Source organism: Zea mays, chromosome 6, assembly GCF_902167145.1.
Source record: "Zea mays cultivar B73 chromosome 6, Zm-B73-REFERENCE-NAM-5.0, whole genome shotgun sequence".
Taxonomy (NCBI): domain Eukaryota; kingdom Viridiplantae; phylum Streptophyta; class Magnoliopsida; order Poales; family Poaceae; genus Zea; species Zea mays.
Genome location: NC_050101.1, coordinates 173,146,919 through 173,167,390, shown reverse-complemented (window position 1 = coordinate 173,167,390; position 20,472 = coordinate 173,146,919). Strand labels below are relative to the sequence as shown.

The window sequence follows — 20,472 nt, the reverse complement described above, 5'->3', positions numbered from 1 at the left end:
GGTCAAAGAGGTTCACAGCTGAAGTTGAGTTCAGCTGAAGTTGAGAAAGCTCAACTCAGCTGAAGTTCAGCTCATCTGAAAAGCTCAGCTGCAGCTGAAGAAGCTCAACTCAGCTGAAGTCAAGTTCAGCTGGAAAGCTCAGCTGCAGTTGAAGAGTTCAGCTGCTTTTCAGCAAGAACACTCTAGGTTTCTCAACCCTAACCACGGTCAACCATAGAACGTTAAAGAGATTTTTGCTTTTCAAAAATAGCTTTTGAATAGAGAGGTTTGAGCTTTGGCAAACACCAACCTTCTTTTTGGATCCCCCTTTATAGTACGACGATTCCTATACTCAAGTTAAATAAAATATAATGAAGTAAACTCCTTGAGTCATTGGTGTCTCATGTGTGATTTCTCCATGGCATTGCTTCATAAGGATCACAAACATCTTTGTCTCACCTTTTGAAGCAAACTCAAATCAAACCCTGTGACTTGTACCATATCACCTTATATGAGTTCAAATCATGGCTTCAAGTCACCTTACTGATGCATCAACATGTTGTAACTCTTCATAGCTGATTAGTTCATCGACTTAGTGCAAGTACTCTCTTCTTCACCTTAGCCATGGTACCTCGGTCTACAAGCCGTCGCTTGGCCTTCACCTTCGCTTAGTTCCTCAAAGCCCTTTCCTTGCTATCTTCACCCTATCAAGCCATTCTTGAGTCACATCCTATTGAGCATCCATTAAGAGAATCATTTCTTCAATATTGTGAACCTTGCTTGAATGTCTTCTAGATATAACTGTTAAGATTAATCAAGCTTTAGTTTGATTCTCATAGAAGCATATATGGACTGATAGTAATATGGTCAAGCCAATTCACGATTCCTCATATCTTATTCACTTTGGCTTGACCAATCCTCTTAATCACTTCAACCTCTATTCTGATCATATTTATGCATAGTGATTTCTGAGGACTTGTCCATATATTCAAACCAATATAGAGATCATATAATATCCATTTGCATTGTCTTATTGGTTATTTAACCTCGTGTTGAACCTTCGTTCACTGATCATTATACACTATTCAAGTATGTTCATCATACTGAATTTCCTGTTCAACACTTAGCAAACTCGTTAGACCTTTAAATGTGTTGTTATCCAAATCACCAAAACTCACAAAAGGGATGAATGCACTTTCAGCTATAAATACCACCCCAATCGGCCACTCCAAGGTGTGGGAGCCCAAGCAACATTCCAAGTCATCTAGTTGACATACTCAAGCCCTCCCAACCACATATATTCATTGATCCATCCTATACACAAGATTTAGACCACTACAACCAACACAAGTGCCACAAAAGAGAGAGCAAGCAAAAGAGAGCTACTCAATTGAGTTTAGCCCTAGCGCCTTGTGAGATTCATTGAGAGATAGTGTGTGCTACATCTTTGTGTTCATTTGTGCGTGGAGTATTGACTCCCATCGAACTTCCTCCAAAGTTTGGAGGCTTGTAAAAGCTAGCAAGAGACACCAAAGAGTGTGGTGGTCCTTGTGGGATCGAGAGTGATCCTTGAGAAGAAAAAGAGCTCGCCGATCCTTGTGTGATCGGGGGAGAGAGGGAAAGGGTTGAAAAAGACCCGTCCTTAAGTGGACTCCTCAACGGGGACTAGGCCTTCGAGGGCCGAACCTCGGCAAAACAAATCACCCGTGTCCATTGTGTTTATTGCTTGTGATTTGTTTGTTTTCCTCACCATTATTTGCTAATATCATTTGGTGTTGCTTCAAGTTCAATTCCCATTTAGTGAAGCAACGCGTTGCAAGAAAGAACTTGTCCTAGTGCTCTTCTCATCTAAGGCTTCTTGCTTTGTTATTCTATAACTTATTAGTTCTATTGATTTATCACTCCCGCATTATTTAGCAATACTCTTTTCAAGCAAGAACTTAGTTTGTATACTCATATATTTGTATATCTTGTTCTAACCACTAATCAAGGGATTTAGTTGGGGGATAAAGTTTTAATTTTCAGGTTTCGCCTATTCACCCCCCCCCTCTAGGCGACTTTCAATAATGCATGGAATATGTGGAGCTCAGGATATTTTGCAGAAACAACAATATTTTATGCAGGGTTGTTTTGTAAACATTTTGTATTTTTCAAAGCGCATCCTCTCCCAAAGGAGCAGGAAGTTTTTCAATATAGAATAAAATCCCCTAGACTAAACCATCCAGGTATCTCAGCAGTTTCCCACTGGTTTTCATTTTCAACAACAGCCACTGGACTTCCCGTCCACCATAGCTCACGGCTCAACCGCCGAACCTTTTAAAAACCACTTTTCTCAAACGCATCTTTTTTTTGGAAAACAAAAATACTAATTGCCATACCACACCAGACTCGTCCATTCTTGTGGACACAAACTATTCGAATAGGTTTTCAAACTCTGCGTAGAGGGGTACACTTTACCCACTAGTCCGGCTCTGCGATCTCATGGCCAATGAGATCCGAATCTGAATCTCTTTCCTTCCTCGCACGTCCTAACCTTAACGGTTATACCGGAAGGAGTCAGACCACCACCATGTCCAAACCGGACAAAACATTCCCCTCCTTATCCTCCCGGTGCTCCCCAGCCTTCATAACCCTGGGGTTGGACCGTACGAGTTCAGATTGAGTGACTGTCCATACAGTCTCGAGTGGTTGTACTTATCATGAGTACAGGTAGTGAAGGATGATAAACTGATCCTTATATGAGGGGACAATCCTTCTGCTCACGCCTAAACCAGCTGAGCCATCACCTTAGGCCCTCCCCTAAACCAGGGAGTCCCTGATCATCCCACTCATAAGGTGATAAGGGTGAAAACCCTTCATCATGCACATTTTGAAAAGCATTTTCTTTTGAAAACTCACACATTTTCTCAAATCATTTGTAACAAATATATCAAGGTTTGATTGTGGCAAGCGGCTGGGTGGCCATAATAACTTGTCTCAAAATCATATCATGCATAAAATAACAGGCTGAGGGCTGTGGTTGAAAAATCATCGGTAATTTATGCATCAAAGGGATCCAGTGAGCTTGCCGTGCTTATCCGGCGAAGGGGGAAGGAGAGCTCGCGGAACTGGCTTCTAGCTCCATCGCCTGGCGTAGACTTGCAGATCTGGCCTCCACGAGACGGCACGAACGCTCCGATAACTATGCAACATGAACAAGCAAACATACAAACCAGCAAGTATACCAACAAATATTTAGTATAGTGGTCAGAATAGCGATATATGGATGGGTAGAGTCTTGAGTAGAATATGTGTCATGTGGTGTTGTGATATTACTGGTGGTGGAGCGGAGGTGCTTACTAGGAGGGTGGACTAGAGGCGAAGCGACACTATGCGTGTAGCCGACAGAGCAGAGTAACTAAGTGGGTGGGGTGTTTGCCTTGGCTGAGGGTGTTGAGTGTGTGGAGAGGGAGAGGGTAGCCGGGTGTATTTATAGCCGGGTGTATGTGGTGTAGCACAGTGAAGTTCACTGTTGGTGAGAATAGTGACGAATGAATCGTTTGACTTATTATGAACAGGAGAGTTATAGGCAGAATATGGGACAAGAGTATTTTGGGAGTTTTCTGGAATATGGACCAGGTTTAAGGGATGACATGGTTGGATAGGGAATAGTTTGATAAGAATTTAGAAACAAGAATTATTGGAATCTGAGTCTAGAAGCCTGGTTCAGAGGAATCTCAAAGTTTAGCATGCTCAACTTGGAGAAACCTAGGATGGGTGACCAGATGGGAGGTTCCCTACTGGAAGGAAAATCACAGTCACCGGAGTTCGTATGACTAGAATATGGTCTTAGGTGGACTGGATAACATGATGGATGAGTAGTTAAAATTTGGGGTGATCGGATGATCGATGAATAGTAATGATGAATAATGGCGACGAAAAGTAATTATAGATATCGTCGATGAATAGTAACGATGTTGAATAGTGTCGGTGAATAGTAACAGTGAATAGTAATGGTGAATAGTGACATTGGATAGTTCGTATGAACGAACGATGAACGATGAATAGGAACTATGAACGAACGGACGAACGATCGAATGATCGGACGAACGAACGATTGGAATTTCGGCAGCATAACTGCATGACACAGATTATCTGGACGAACGATGAATAAGGACTATGAATGAACGATGAATAGGAACTATGAACGAACGATGAACGATAAACGATGAATAGGAACTATGAACGAACGATGAACGATCGGATGATCGAACGAATGAATGATCGGAATTTCGGCAGCATAACGGCTGAACAAAGATTATTTGGACGAACGAATGGATGAACGATGGAACGATCGGACGAACGGACGAACGAACCATGAACGATCGGACGAACGATCGAATGATCGGACGAACGAACAAACTAAGAACAGGTGGACGAACGATCGAAGAACGACCGAACGGTCCTTGTGCTAGTGTGTGCTTGTGTGGAACATGGAGTGGGTGTGTGGGGGGGGGAAGAGAGTTGGCATGAAATGGCTTGGGGTGGGATGAGAGGAGGCCCTTGCCCCTCTATTTATAGCCATGGTGGGGGGATTAGGGGGAGGGATGAGAGAATTAGTGGGAGGATGAGAGGTTTAGTGGGGGATTAGCATGGATTTGTCTTATATGAGTGTAATTAGCTTGTAGAGCTCACCGTATGACACTGGAGGCATACATATACGTATGAGCATGAGGAAAGTTATGAAGAAATATTTATAGGGACTTGAAAAATGATTCTGATGGTATTTCTCAAGAGGAAAATACTTGGAGATATATTGATGGAATATTTGGACAGTATTTCTGGAAAGAACTTGAAGGGGATTACTCGGGAAATATCTGGGCGGTATTTCTGGAAGAATTTGAGGGGGATCACTGGAGAAATATCTGGACAGTATTTCTGAAAAGAAATTGAGGGTGATCACTGGGGAAATATTTGTAGGATATTTGAGAAGGATTTTGGAGAGAATATAGACACTATATATTATTTGCTGATATCAACTCGCAAACAAACATTTTGAAATGAAATTTGAAATTCATTTTGAATTTAGAGGGAGTTTGAGAAAATTTCAAGATTTAAATTTTTGGGATGCTACACGGCACCTGCTCCAGTGATTGATACTCAGGCTGAGGATACCACTTTTCACCAGTTCGAGACTCAGGGTGCAGCAGTCCCTGACGACGACGACGACGACGATGATGATGACGACTTTGGGGTTCCACCTCCGCCTCCTATGCCTCCACACACTCATGATCATGAGGCTGGGAGTTCCAGTGGTTCTGCCCCTGCTTCCCCTCCTGCCATTGACCCAGCTCTTGCGGCGATCCTCCAGACTCTTACTCAGCAGCAGGTTCACTTGGCAGCGGTCCAGCAGCAGATGTCCGAGAGAATGGTCTCGATGTTCCGGATGATTCAGGATAGACAGGATACTCTGCAGCAGCAGCTTCTCTAGGACCGGGCTGAGAACAGGGCATTCATGACTCTCATGCTTCAGCACACCGGTGTGCCGATTCCCCCAGTTCAGTCAGCACCGCCTCCACCTCTTCAGACTCCTGTTGTGCCAGCTATTCAGCCAGGACCCCCTCTTCCTATAGTTGGTCCTTCTTCCTCTCCGCTCCGGCTGGTCACCCTGGTTTTCACGTCGCCAGTCATCGGCTCCGTCAGCACTCAGCCACCAGTGCCACCCGCTCCTGTTGTTCCCACTGCCACTGTGGCGGTGTCTGTGACTTCTTCGGCTCCGGCAGCTCCTGCAGCGCAGTCTCTGTCTGAGTCAGTACCAGCTCCAGCTTCTACAACAGATCCTGGATCCGAGACTGACTCTGACCCACATCTGGCGTTTGCTCTACTGCCTCGACCGCGACCGGATGCGCCCCCGCCACCTCCTCCCTCTTCTGATGTGTAGGTTCAGGTTCCCTTTTGGTGTTTGACGCCAAAGGGGGAGAGATATGAGTTGTGAGAGCTAGGGGGAGTTAGGGAGTTAGTAGAGAGTCATTTTGATGCAATATATGTGCTTGTTACTCTCTGTACTAGCTCCACTTTTATATGATGATTTTGGCTCACACACTCTATTATATACTCTCGATGCCTATGTTGACTGTGTGTGTATTATGTTTTCACCTTATATGTTGTCACCAGTCTTCTAGTTCTTGTTCATCGATTTGATTTCATTTTTATATGAACAAGAAACTTACGATGTGTATGCGCTCAATCCTATTATTATGGTACACACTCTTTCTGTCAAAGATTACTGAGTATAACTAACCATCTTCTCTATTGACAGAAATTTCAAAACAAACTACTCTCACAAATCTTGTAGGGTTGTCATCAATCACCAAAAGGGAGAGATTGAAAGCATCTAGGCCCTTGGTTGATTTTAGTGATTAATGACAACGTAATGTTATATGTGACTAACGTGTGTTTTGCAGAGACAAATGGTAAGTTAGGTCGCATTACAGGTAGAAGTACTACAACAGTAAAAACAATCCCGGGGATAAGAACTCGAAGCGACGGCTAAAATGACGAAAGAAAAAGTGAAGGACTACGTAGTCCGAGTGTCAAGGAGTTGTGGACACTCGTGATTTAGCTAGGTCTTTTATTTTGTTTTAGCCGTACTATAAAGAGGGGTTGTCGATGAGTAGTTTTACCAAGAGAGTTCTAATGTAGTGTTGGTGCATATTCACACTCACATATAGTGCTAGGTGATACTCTAGAACATACTCACAAGTTAGAACGAAAATCGATTTGAAAATAGCAGAAAATAGAAAATAGGGTTTCTGACTTTGGGGCACCGGACTGTCCGGTGTGCACCGGACTGTACGGTGCGCCCTCTGCCAGGTGGGGCCAGGCTGGCCCAGGGGAAGGGTTTCCCCACGCAGAAACCCGAGAGCGCAAGGTTCCCGAGTGGAATTTTAGTGGCGCACCGGACAGCGCACCAGACAGTGCACCAGACTGTCCGGTGTGCCATCTGCCCAACGGTTAGCTGTGAGAACTAGTCGTTGGAATCGACCGTTGGCGCACCGGTGGCGCACCGGACTGTCCGGTGCGCCCATGCGCAGAACACTGCTTGCAACGACTAGTTGGTGGGTGAGGGCTATTTATACCCCCACCACCCACCATATTCAATGTCTTGCTGCCCACATTAATTCCTGCACATTGGTAGAGCATTGCAAGCACCAAAAGCCTAGTGAGGAGATTAGAGAATCTTAATCCCGCATTTGGACCTCATTAGCGCTAACGAGAGCCACATAGAGTACACACCACTTGCATTAGGCTTCTTTTGGTCAAGCGAAAGTCTACAGCTTGTTACTCTTGGTGATCGGCATCACCTAGACGACTTGGTGGCGTTGGAAGCTCGATGATCACCGTGGAGATCTTGTTGGTGACCGACTCAAGTTTGTAAGTGGTTGTGAGGGATCCACCGCACCGGAGTGGCAAAGGATCATCTCGTAGCGAGCACTTGGTTCTTGCGAGGACTAAGGGGGAGCGATACCCTTGCGCGGGTGCTCCAACGAGGACTAGTGGAGAGTGCCGACTCTTCGATACCTCGGGAAAAATTGGAGGAGTCTTCTAAACCTTGCTTTACATTCCACACTTAATTCAAGCATTCTACATTGTGTATTTGTTTAGCAAGTATTTGAAGTATTGACTTAGCATTGTTGTATTTCTAGTATTATTCTCTTAATGCTAGTTGTTGGGGTGAAGTTGGGCTGTTGCTTAGGTTTTAATTAGTGTTGATTTTTAGAAAAACCCAATTCACCCCTCTTGGGCATCGTGATCCTTTCAACAGGTAAGCGAAACATACCTTCTGCCCGAGGCTTCCACTATGAGCCCTCGGTCCGGGACATCTCAGCTGCCTCTATGTCCTCTGCCATAGCACTTTCCTTCTGGGCACACATAGTCCGATGCACTCGTCTTAACAGCCTTCGCGGGGGCCAGGGCCGACGCACCCGCTTTGTGCTTCTGGCTGAGAAAAGCATGACCGACCTCAATATCTCACGACACTTACCCAGATTGAGGCATGGCTAGCCTCCTTGGCGCAGAACTCCTCGGCCCCCTGGTTCCATGGTCAGCGTTTGGAGTCGGCGACAACCCGCTTCGTCGCCACCTCCTCCTCAGCCGCGGGGACAGTCACCAACTCGATCGACGTATGCGTCTCGGGCCGAGACACCGACACCTCGAGACCAAGCGCCGACACATCCAACCCACTAGACATGGGCGCCGAAGGTGGCTCAAACTGAGGCCTCACCTCGGGGCATAAGCCGAGCCGAAACTTCATCCCTTCATCATCATCGTCGTCGTCACCGAACGAATCCAGGGACGCCTCCAGGGCTCCAGCGGCAATCCCTCCTTCTCCTACGCTCGGCGGCGCTTCTCGAGTTCGTCACGAGCCGTCCTTTCCTCGCGGGCTCGCTTCCTCTCCTCGTGCTTCTTCTTCTTCTGTTGCTACTCCACATACAACCTACGCGTCGCGCGGCCCGCCGCGTCCTCCGGGACCGAAGGCAAGGCTGACCTGTAACCCCGCAACCCTTGAGAACAAATGGAAAACCCAAATAATCAGATTGAGACGCAGAAACAGGGATAAGGCAGAAGCAAGTTCTGCGGCTTACCAGTGACACATAACCCTGGTCGGGGCGCATCAGGACCTGGGCAAGGATGCTGTAATCAGCCTTCCTCACCACACCCTTGACCCGCTTAAGGAGGTTGTCAGTGGTGAGGGTGGCCGACGACATCCGAGAGCTCTCCACCTCGGCCTAAGACGTCATCTCGTGCAGGCGGAGTCGTCGCTCCACCAACAACATCACCCTCCAACGATATTTTTGTCAATATAAATTACAACTGTAACAGTTTAAACAACTGACTTTAATCCGAAGCGACCTAGCCATTAAACCCCTTTCTCTACTGTCAACAGCCGTTCCATTATTTAAAAATAATTTCCAAATAATCTTGTGACTTTTATCCCATTTTTATAGAGCACGGACGACGGACCGGACCGTGACCGTGACAGCGGACAGGCATATTCCAGCATCTCGGTGACCTACAGGTGGGCCCAAGCGTACCCTCTTCAGTCTCTCTCCCGCTCTTGGCCCGCTCGCGACTGGCGGAGTCCAAACTCCAGTCCAAACCAAACCAAACCAGCGCAGCCCTCAATTCCTCACTCTTTTTTTATCCCCTCCTCTGCCATTCCCTCCCTCTCCCCTCAACCCAGCGCCCCCCTCCCGCCGCCACTAGGGTTTCTCCTCCCCGCCCACCCCCAAACCATCCCCGAAGCTTCCAGTGCGTCGCGCCGCAACCATGAGCGACGGTAAGGACTCCCTCGACCTCTCCGCCCTCGGCGCCGCCATCCCCAACTCGGCCGGTTCGTTACTTCGCCTCTCGGTTTCTATTGCCGTTGCTCGGGCACGGTGTCTTTTTTCTGATTGGTTTGTGGCGGTTCCGATGCAGAGCTCAGCGCGGAAGACAAGGCTAACCTTGTGGCGTCGATCAAGGTGAGTTTTCTATTCCATTCTCGGGCGGCGGTTCGCAGTTTTTTTTTTGTTGTTGTTGCAGTTTTGGCGGGCTTGCGGTCGGGTTGGGCGGTTTTGGGGCATTTCACAGTGAGCCTATTCTGATTCGATTTTTTTGCGCGCTTGTTTAGAACACGCTCGAGGGATTGGCATCGCGGCATACCGACGTGCTCGAGAACCTCGAGCCCAAGGTCAGGAAGCGCGTTGAGAAGCTCAGGGAGATCCAGGTATGAAGTTGCTTACACTTGTGGAACTATGATGTTGGTTTTGCTATAATATCTGCGGTTGTGGCCCTATATCATTGTGACTTGGCACTTGGCAGGGAGCTTGGTGGTCCTATGTCATTGTGTGTGTCTAATAAAGGATGCTTTACGTGATTGTGTTGATACTTGTCATAATGCTATGGGTGGTACACACTATCACCAGAAATTCCAACTCTAACAGCATCTAGGATACTGTTGGATACTATTATCGCAGGGGATTCTGGAGAAGTGGCATCCACTATGAATGTTTGTATCACACATATTTATGATGCCTAGTTGGCACGAGTTCTAGATTTATTTTTGGCTGTAATGAGCTCTTCTCCTGACTCAAGGTGTATTGAGATTTTGTTAGAAATTTTTGGAAATTGTATGATACTGAGAAACATTATCTTCATAGATTTCTATGAGAAAACCTTAGTTTAGATCTGGCAGAAGCTCTCTTATTACACATGTTCCTATATTGTGTTTACTTTGTGCAACATATTTCTGCCTTGCTGTCATGTATATATATCGCCAATTGGTTTACCACTTGGTTCTGTATATATAATAATCACCTGGGCAATTTGAATTGATGCTCTAGATACAATTGCAGTTAGTTCATTACCATTGTGTACTGTCTTCTAGGGCGAACACGATGAACTTGAGGCGAAGTTTTTCGAAGAGAGAGCTGCTCTAGAAGCTAAGTATCAGAAGTTGTATGAACCACTTTACTCAAAGGTAAACTTGTTCATGTCTTGAATACAATGACACCTCTATATGTGTTAGCATGTTCCACACTATTGCTGTTTTTTAACTACTAAACTGTTCTGAGAACTCACATATCTACAATAGCAATAGACACTAGGTTAGCATGTGTACACAAGAAATGGTAGTATTCTGATGCCCCCATGAAGTACAGGCATCCCTTCACTATTGCTGCATCATATTTGATGCCATGAGCCATCTGATTATTTTATTTATTGAACCTGAAATTGACAGCGTTATGAAATTGTCAATGGTGTGGTCGAGATTGAGGGTATCACAAAAGAAAGTGCAGCTGAAACCCCAGAGGAGCAAAAAAGTGGAGATGAGACCTCTGCTGAGCAAAAAGGTGAATACAGTTTCCACTTGTATTAAGATCTCATCTCTATTGGATAATGAAACTCTATTAAAGAAGAAACATATCTTCTCGACTTCTGTTTGGACTCAATCGTAATGCTTCTCTGCAGAAGAAAAAGGTGTACCAGCTTTCTGGCTTAATGCAATGAAGAATCATGAAATTTTAGCTGAGGAGGTGAAGTCTTGCATCTTTCTACAGTTTTTTTTTGTTCTGAGAACCATCAATACTGTGTTCCAACATGTCGAAATGCATTATTATACAAACAATCTTTTACTGTTTGTAAATAATTGTGATCCTTCAATTTTCAGATCCAGGAGAGGGATGAGGAAGCTCTCAAGTACCTCAAGGACATCAAGTGGTACAGGATCAGCGAGCCGAAGGGTTTTAAGCTTGAATTTCACTTTGGTACGAATATGTTCTTCAAGAATTCGGTGCTTACAAAAACATATCACATGATCGATGAGGATGAACCAATTCTGGAGAAAGCCATTGGGTAATTAGTACTACTTTCCTCTCGTGGAATTCAGTTTTATTTTGGATGGATACAAAGTTTTAGTAATGACTATGTTTACATATTTCAGTACTGAAATTGAATGGTACCCTGGGAAGTGCTTGACACAAAAAGTGCTAAAAAAGAAGCCACGGAAGGGGTCAAAGAACACGAAACCTATCACAAAAACCGAAGATTGTGAGAGCTTCTTCAACTTCTTCAGTCCACCTCAAGTCCCTGATGACGACGAGGAAATTGATGAGGACACAGTAAGTTTTTAGCTTATGTACCTGCTTTTATGGTTAAACATGCATACACGAACATAATTGAACATGACTTGATATTCACTTTTCAATAGGCTGAACAGTTGCAGAACCAAATGGAGCAAGATTATGATATTGGGTATGTCATGGGTTCTGTATTATATGTAGTGGTTGCAGTCCTGTTACAGATTCTGCTTCTGCGATCAGGGGATTTGATCAATCTGTTGATGCACCAAGATTAATAGTTTGTTTATTACTTCTAAACTATCGTTTCTATATCTGCCAGATCTACCATCAGAGACAAGATTATCCCACATGCTGTCTCGTGGTTCACTGGAGAGGCTGCTCAAGATGAGGACTTTGAAGTTATGGATGGCGAGGACGACGACGATGAAGACGACGATGATGAAGACGACGAGGATGAAGATGACGATGATTATGATACAAAGGTATGGAAGCCTTTTTCTATGAGGAATATCACTTATACACCATTTCTAGCTTCTGAGTATCCTTGACTCTTTGGAACAGAAGACCAAGGGAACTGCTGGAGGGGAAGGGCAGCAGGGTGAACGACCTGCAGAGTGCAAGCAACAGTGAGGTGTGATGTCATTAAGTTGGTTTTGTGGGGCCGTTGGGTGGGGGTTCTTGTTGGTTTTATTTTATGGAACTGGCGGGGGGATTTTTCTGGGACATGTTACATGTGGGTCTGTATTGGGTTTCAGATGTTATATATGCTGTTATGCTTGGAGTGAAGATAGTCCATGGTTGCCACTCTGGGTGTCTTATTGTTCAGGTCACTGGCATTGTGTACTGTACTTTCAAGCGTGCCGATGCCGTGCCGCTGAGAAATTTTGTTCTACTAGGGGAAAGGCTAGCCTTCTGCCTGAATGTTATGCGAATTGCATCTTGCACATGGGTCTTGCATTTTGTGCGCTGGCTAGTGAGTGCGCTAGGCCTCCTATGGGGTGATTGCTTGGTGAAAGACTAATTCCCAACTATGAGCTAGTTTGCGACCCTGTACTTGCCGGCATGGCTCGTCGTCCAACTAGTCGGCTAGGCAATTCCCAGCTACTGCAACTAATCTTGTTTACGTACTTGTACCAAATGGGTCTAGTTTGTCACCTTGTAGGTAGTGAGGCTAAGAGCTAGTTTGGCAACTACATTTTTGCATGAGATTTCCTATTTTTCAAGGGAAAATGAAAAGCCCTTGGGAAAATATGGTTCCCACTAGCTCTAAGAGGCTAAAACTAGCTAATTTAATCCGTCTTGTGTCACGCGCAGCCGTGCCCTAGGAAACGGACCTTGCATCGTTTTATGTGGAGCCAGAAGCATCGTTTTATGTGGAGTCAGACTGAGAAGTCAGTTTTTTCCACGCGCACAGCCAAACTAGATCGGGCATCCAGGCCGTCTATTTTTAAGCACTGGTGGCTGGTGGCGCTAAATTCTTAGACGAGGTTAGAACGTAGTGCACCACATTGTACTTAAAAAAAATCTGTATGATTTTACATAAAAAATTTACGCAAAAATGATGATAAATTTAATAAAAAATTAAGTTCTTGGCGTCTATAACTTGTTTATTTTGAGTTCTTTATTTGATGTTAATATGCTTAAAAAAATCTAGTAAAGTGCAAGTAGTACAATAATCATATACGGACGTTTATTGTCTTGAAAAGTTATCTCTTATACAAATGATGATAAATTTTATATGTAATTTATATCTCTCGATGTAGTCTACAGCTTTATAGTTTTGAAATTGTTTATTTGATACCGCGATGCTAAACCCCAATATAAAACTTCAGCATCATATTAATCACGTACAACGTAATATACAGTATTTATATAAGAAAATATCTTTATTGGACATCATATATGATGGGATGAGCCATAGCAGATTAGACTGGATAGGTCATAGGTGTACTTAGATGAAGCTGAGTCAGCAAGTTGAGAGGGCATCAAACGGGTGTAGACGTGTAGTGGCCAAGTTGAGTCGAAAGGCAAAGATTTCAGGTTTTGAAGTTCAGTCATCAAAACCAGACTCCGACAATAGTTAATGGCGAAAAAAAATAGAATTCCCTTTGTTGTTTAAGGACCACCAGAAGTAGGTATTCTTGGCTACGCGTCTAAGCGAAGACAAGTAGGGCGGAGCTAGGCAGCTAATTACGTGCTACTACCTCTATTCTTAAATATTTATCACCTGCTAGTTAATTTTTACACTAAACTGCGACAAATAAAAAAGATATACTAAACCGCGACAAATAAAAAAGAACAGAAGGATACATTCGTCTTGAATATTTGTCGTCCACTAATTTATTTTTAAACTAAAACAAGACAAATAAAAAAAAGAATGAAGTACGTGATTATGGGTTTAACTATGGCGCAGGCCCCTCCGTGCAGGCAACAAACAACCCATAAGTGGAACCTCGAAGAGGTAAAGATGAGGTGAACTGAACAAGCTGCATTGTTCGCGAGTCAGAACCTTCAGGCTCGGTTACATCGAGCAGGTTAGTAAGCAGGAGGAAACCAGCATCCAGTTACAAAATGCTCGAGCTGCTGCTCCTTGCACCTTTTGGCCTAATCCCACTTCCCATATCGAATCCAAAATTCTGTGAAAGAAACCCCTCTATAGCTGTTACAACCTACCCCTGTCCATGAACTTCTTGACCTCGTCATACAAAACAAGTATGGCGGCTGCACCAGTGCTCCTAAACATGTTAGACAATGCACCACGGTAGAATGACCGGATCCCCTCCAGCCTGTATATCTTCCTCCAGCAGTCGAGTGTGCTGCTGTACATCTGCACCTCCATCCCTGACTGCATCATCATCCTCCGGCGCACGGTGTCCAGTGGGTACGAGATGAGCCCTGCCATGGATGTCACTGCCTGGGCTGCAACCCAGCGCTGCCACAGGGGGGACTCCAAAGGGACCAGGACATCCTTGGCAGTGTCGAAGCCGCCAAAGTACAGGCCCCGGTGAACGACCATCCCGTGGAGCGATGCTGGTAATCCCCTGTATATGCCTCTGATGCCGTTTTTCTTGTAGATGGTCTGGATGAAGTGGCGGATGCCTCTGAACTGGCGGGTGTCTGTACGCCCGATATCAGCTGCAAGACGAGTGTGAGCAATGTCGAGCGGATAGATGAGGACCAGGGTTGTACATCCGGCAGCAGCACCAGCAAAGAAGTTGCTAAGAGCAATAGAAGTGAACTTATTGTCTGATGAGGTTCCAGCATCTTTCAGTATGCTCCTGTACAGATCCTGCAAGAATAATAAAGACAGGTTACAGACAATGATCCACGTAGACGAGTTGTGGCTTGTGAGAGGATGCCCTTACAACATCACAAATACTCATCAAACTTTATAATTGACTAATGTACTCTTGATAAATCAAGAAAATTGAACATAGGTACTCATGTACAGTACAGGGAAAATATAACATGCTAGCCGGAGATCGATGCTAACATCATCTTATAAACATGATGGGAGTTTATGAAAGGCAATGCCATCTACAGTATAAGTTGACGATGTTCTCCAAGACATTGACCGGATATGGTGCATCATTTACCATAAACATCCATTAACTTCTAACTGAAGGGTTTCCAAACTTTGTGCAGGTAAAGGATATCAGATACATTAATGTATACCATTGGTTATAGACTTATAGTGTTGGTAAAACACAGAAAGTATGTGTACCATGTCATGGTCACTCGTAATCATAAAATTAACCAAGTGTCCACGTCACAACATGACATACCTTCCAAACCCTGTTAGGGCATTGCAATAAAATATCAAAATACGTCTTATGGATGCATGTCATTCATTACTTCCAAAACCCATGGAAACAATGCCAAGTCCAATAGATGCTCCAGAAACTATTATCTATCCAGGCATTATCTTTCCACATTCCCTCTTGTCATCTTGTGCTAAAGCTGTTCGACAGTTGTAAACTTTAACAACCAAGCTTCCGTAATAAACAATTACACAAATTTTGGTCTAGGAATCCATGCCATATAATTATGATGAATTAATACCCAATGAACCGACAAGTAATCTCCAGATTCGTTTCTATGCTAAACAACTTTGATAGAAACATGAAACCAAAATATTCAGTGTAGGTCAGCCAAACAAGAAATGACAAGATGACAGTATCAGCACAATACCATCCCAGCTAGGGGACAATCGTCAAAGTTCCGGTCATGAATAATCCCTAACCCCTAGATTCTCGACAGGAAAAAAAAGATGACTCCAAAGCCCAAAATGTAGATAAAGCGCAAGAATTTATGCCCAAAAGACACCGATGACTATTCCAATGGTACTTGCTAGTATGTAGTGCTCTCTATGACGAGACACGTGATCCCTTTATTCTCTCATTCTTTTTTGCCGTTTGTGGTGGCAAATATTTACATGTTGAAAGTGAAATCCCACCAAAATCTCATCTGTTGGCAACAAAGATCGACAGAACCAAATGGAGGGACCTGATATTCTTGCATCCACACCACACGCCGCAACCTGCAAGCATAAACACGGAAAGTACTCGATGCCCGACCCCGACCCGCACAGTCCTAAACCAAGCAACCGACTGCCTTCCTAAATACCTTCCCCACAGGCTGATATCATAAACTGAACCAAGCGCATATACGAAACAAGGAGCTGAACCACGAACCTAATAATATTTGCATATGATGCAGTGCCCTCTATACCACCTCAAGGGAATGGCAGCTGTAAATGCGAACGAACGAACGGAATAGATAAAAGGACGGCAGTGGGGTGGGGTGGGGTGCGGATTGGGGAAGGGAAAGAACCTTGAGCGAGAAGTTGAGGGCGACGGAGGGGTAGTAACGGATGACGGCGGTGCCGTTGCCGCGCCAGAGCGAGAGCACCCCCTCGTCCCGAACGGTGCGCGCGACGCAGTCGGCGAAGCCCCGGAACTTGCGCGCCCTGCCCAGCAGCGCGGCGTTGCCGTCCTGGGTCTGCAGCAGCAGCTTGACGCGCTCGATCGGCGCCACCACGGTGTGCACGGCGCCCCCCATCAGCGCGCCGGCCACCAGATCCCGCTCGAACTCCCACACCCGCCCCGCCGCCGCCGCCTCCCCGCGCCCATCCCGCCGCCGCCGCTGCCCGATGGACTCCTCCACTCCCGCCCGCGCCGCCTCCTCGCTCATTCGCCTGCCCTCCCCTCCCTCTGGTGTTTGGACCCACTCGCCTCCTCTCGCACTCCTCGCTACCCCCTGCGCTGCGGGCTGTGGCCTGTTCGAGGAGGCGGTCCCCTGCCCTGAGGCCTGAACAAACCAACTACTACTACTACCAGTCTACCAGACTACCACTACCAGGAGATAATTGCCATTGTAGACGAAGAGGGGACGGGATTCGACGAAATGGAGGCCATGCCGTTGGTTTCTCTGTTCTGGAGACGCAGACGACTGCCGTTTGCCAAAACGGAAAGGTGACAGCGCTTCGAGCTGCGTAAACACGTATTACTCTCCTATCCCCGTTTACCGTTGGCCTGCGCAGACGCCGTCTGGCATACTCCTTTCTCCTCCTTTGTACACCGTTTCTTCCTGCGGCTGGTCTCGGGGTCGGCCTGCTCGCGGCAGCTGGCGTACTCATCCCCTCGCCGATTTGGACTGCTGGAGCTGGCGTCTTCGTGAGTTCTCCTCTCCTCTCCTCTCCTACTGCGCATGCTTCCGGTTTCGTATTCAAGAGTCCCCTTGCTATCCTCGGTCTGATTTGGGATCCATGGACTTCGGTCCGGTTTCGCATGCTTCCGGTTTCGTATTCAAGAGTTCTCCTGCTATCCTCGGTCTTAGGTTTTCTCTGATTTGGGATCCATGGACTTCGAGCCCAGTTGCAATTCGCCAGACTCCAACGCCATTCCCAACTCCCCCGATGTAGATCCGGCATTGGGCGAAACAGGTGGCAGTGAGGTGAGGTCAATTTACATACATTGTGTCGATTATGTCTTCAATTTGTAAAATAGTGTTGGATGTAATATAGGGACTTCAGAGGATTGATGGGGAATCACAACTGGACTGGGATTCGATTATAGTTTCTGATGTATTGGATGATGAAGGCAGAGTACAAGTACCATGCGAAAATGAGATATATTTTAATCTTGGACTCAATAAAGAGGATGAGGCTGCGAATAATAGGTTTTCTGGCAGTGGTACAAATTGTCATGCACAAGGAAGTTTGGATACGGACAACGAAGACCACCATGATGATCAGCCTTGTCAAGACTACATTCCAGATGAAAAGAGGGTGGTGTACAATAGGATGAATCCTTCTATGCAGCCTGGTTGTTTGTTTCCTAACATGAAAGAATTTAGGATTGCTATGCGACAGTATGCAATAAAACATGAGTTCGAGCTTGGAATTGAAGTTACTTCGACAACTAGATACGTTGGATACTGTAAGGGTGGTGATTGCCCTTGGAGGATATATGCACGTGAAGAGAAGAAAGGATTGCCTACTATTGTGGTAGCTGTACTAGATGATGTTCACACTTGCACATCTAGTGGAAGGAGGAGGACTACTACGCCAACTTGTGGTTGGGTCGCATTCCACGCTAAACCCTTGCTCATGAAGAAACCACAAATGGGTGCTAAAGAGTTACAACAAACACTACAGACAACTCATAATGTCACTATTGGGTATGATACAGTTTGGAAGGGGAAAGAGAAGGCTTTGAGAGAGTTGTATGGATCTTGGGAGGAAAGCTTCCAGCTCTTGTACTCTTGGAAGGAGGCTGTAATTGCAGTGATGCCCGATAGTGTGATTGAGATTGATGTTATTTTGGAAGATGGGAAGTACTATTTTAGTCGATTCTTTTGTGCCTTTGGTCCATGCATATCTGGGTTCCGAGATGGGTGCAGACCTTATCTTAGTGTGGACTCGACAGCATTGAACGGTAGATGGAACGGACATCTTGCATCTGCTACTGGTGTAGATGGCCACAATTGGATGTACCCAGTATGTTTTGGCTTTTTCCAAGCTGAGACGGTTGACAATTGGATTTGGTTCATGAAACAGCTGAAAAAGGTTGTGGGTGATATGACACTTCTAGCTATATGTTCAGATGCACAAAAAGGTCTGATGCATGCTGTAAATGAGGTATTTCCTTATGCTGAGAGAAGAGAATGCTTCAGACACTTAATGGGAAACTATGTGAAACACCATGCTGGTTCAGAGCACATGTATCCAGCAGCAAGGGCCTATAGGAGAGATGTATTTGAACACCATGTTACCAAGGTCAGAAATGTTCACAAGATTGCTGAGTACTTAGACCAACACCATAAATTCCTTTGGTACAGGAGTGGTTTCAACAAAGATATCAAATGTGATTACATCACAAATAACATGGCTGAGGTTTATAATAACTGGGTTAAAGACCACAAAGACCTTCCTGTGTGTGATTTGGCTGAGAAAATTAGGGAGATGACAATGGAGCTGTTTCATCGTAGGCGAAGGATTGGTCGTAAGCTTCATGGTATTATTTTGCCATCTGTTTTAGCGATACTAAAGGCTCGTACTAGAGGGTTGGGCCACTTGTCCATTGTAAAATGTGACAACTACATGGCAGAGGTACGAGACAGCACTAATTGTATGACTAAACATGTCGTGAATGCAGAACTGAAACAGTGTTCTTGTGAGGAATGGCAACACACTGGGAAACCGTGTCAACATGGTCTAGCCCTAATAATAGCCCAAGATTCCAGAGATGTAGGTATGGAAAATTTTGTTGACGATTATTACTCTACTGAAAGATTCAAGATAGCATATTCTAGAAGGGTAGAACCAATTGGTGATCGTTCGTTTTGGCCATCAGTTGATTTCGCCAGTGGAGTGTTTGCACCAATAGCTAGAAGAGGTCTTGGAAGGCAACGAAAAAATAGAATTAAAAGCTGTCTTGAGGGTGGGAGTGCTAGAAAAAAAAGTAGCAACGACAATGAAAAAACCAAAAAAAGACTCAAAAGGCAATACACTTGTCCTAATTGTGGTGAATTGGGACACCGACAATCAAGCTACAAGTGCCCTTTGAATGGGACAAAAAAAAAGGCTAGTTCTCAACTTACTTCTATATGTTCAATTTATAATAGTACTGTTGATCTAAATGTTTGAGTACTTTTTTGAGTAGGAAAAGGAAACCACGGAAGAACACCACAAAAAATTGGATTCCTAAAGAGCTGCGGACTTCTTCACAGAATGTACCAGAACAGCCAGAGCTTGCAGAAGAAATCACTGAAGAAGAGCTAGGAGAACCACAGCCAGAGACAGAACCATTGGGTCTTGCACTCTTCCAGCCACTCGGTGCACAAATCACTGAACAAGTGGCCGATGAACAAGTCGAGCAAGCTCCACCTGCTTCTCCACCACCGACAAGGAAATGGCTAGTGAAGAAAATCACCCCCAAGAAAAGACTGAGGATTAGTGCTCAGAAGAAGCAGTATTAACTGCTAAGAGTAACCACTGTGTACGCTGTATTTGTTCTAAGACTGCTATGTAAGACTGCTAAGACCCAATGTATTTGTTGTAAGACTGCTATGTAAGTCTGCTACGGAAGACTGCTAGTCATCTGTGAATCCCAGTTTAAGTTCTGTTATCCCAGTTTAAGTTCAGTTATCCCAGTTTCAGTTCAGTTATCCTAGATTCAGTTTCAGTTTCTGTGTAACACTGCTATCACAGTTTCAGTTATCTGTGTATCCCAGTTTCAGTTCAGTTTCTGTGTATCTGTGTATCTATGCATGCCGTCATCTGTGTATCCCAGTTTCAGTTCAGTCGCTTGCCCAGATAACGCCCAGGTAACGCCCAGATATCGCCCAGGTAACGCCCAGGTAACGCCCAGATATCGCCCACATAACG

The 20,472-nt window shown here is 45.1% G+C and overlaps 3 protein-coding genes across 3 annotated transcripts; 2 read left to right on the top strand and 1 right to left on the bottom strand.

The window, feature by feature from the left end:
- The first annotated feature begins 9,169 nt into the window (after window positions 1-9,169).
- Window positions 9,170-12,413, top strand: LOC542588 (Nucleosome assembly protein 1-3). The gene is made up of 11 exons (NM_001112124.3): window positions 9,170-9,352; window positions 9,439-9,482; window positions 9,632-9,727; window positions 10,388-10,480; window positions 10,742-10,853; window positions 10,972-11,036; window positions 11,171-11,355; window positions 11,444-11,621; window positions 11,711-11,754; window positions 11,902-12,064; window positions 12,144-12,413. Exons 1-11 carry the CDS (start codon window positions 9,289-9,291, stop codon window positions 12,210-12,212), a joined length of 1,113 nt encoding a protein of 370 aa, NP_001105594.1. The 5' UTR covers window positions 9,170-9,288; the 3' UTR covers window positions 12,213-12,413.
- Window positions 12,414-13,947: 1,534 nt separating this feature from the next.
- Window positions 13,948-16,824, bottom strand: LOC103630666 (probable ADP,ATP carrier protein At5g56450). Its single transcript, NM_001353317.1, has 2 exons — window positions 16,416-16,824; window positions 13,948-14,871 (listed from the first exon to the last, which is right to left on the bottom strand). The coding sequence occupies exons 1-2, from the start codon at window positions 16,773-16,775 to the stop codon at window positions 14,245-14,247; spliced, it is 987 nt and encodes a 328-aa protein (NP_001340246.1). The 5' UTR covers window positions 16,776-16,824; the 3' UTR covers window positions 13,948-14,244.
- Window positions 16,825-17,154: 330 nt separating this feature from the next.
- On the top strand, window positions 17,155-20,212 carry LOC103630667 (uncharacterized). Its single transcript, XM_020539636.2, has 2 exons — window positions 17,155-17,537; window positions 17,608-20,212. The coding sequence occupies exons 1-2, from the start codon at window positions 17,442-17,444 to the stop codon at window positions 19,729-19,731; spliced, it is 2,220 nt and encodes a 739-aa protein (XP_020395225.1). The 5' UTR covers window positions 17,155-17,441; the 3' UTR covers window positions 19,732-20,212.
- The last annotated feature ends 260 nt before the right edge of the window (window positions 20,213-20,472 follow it).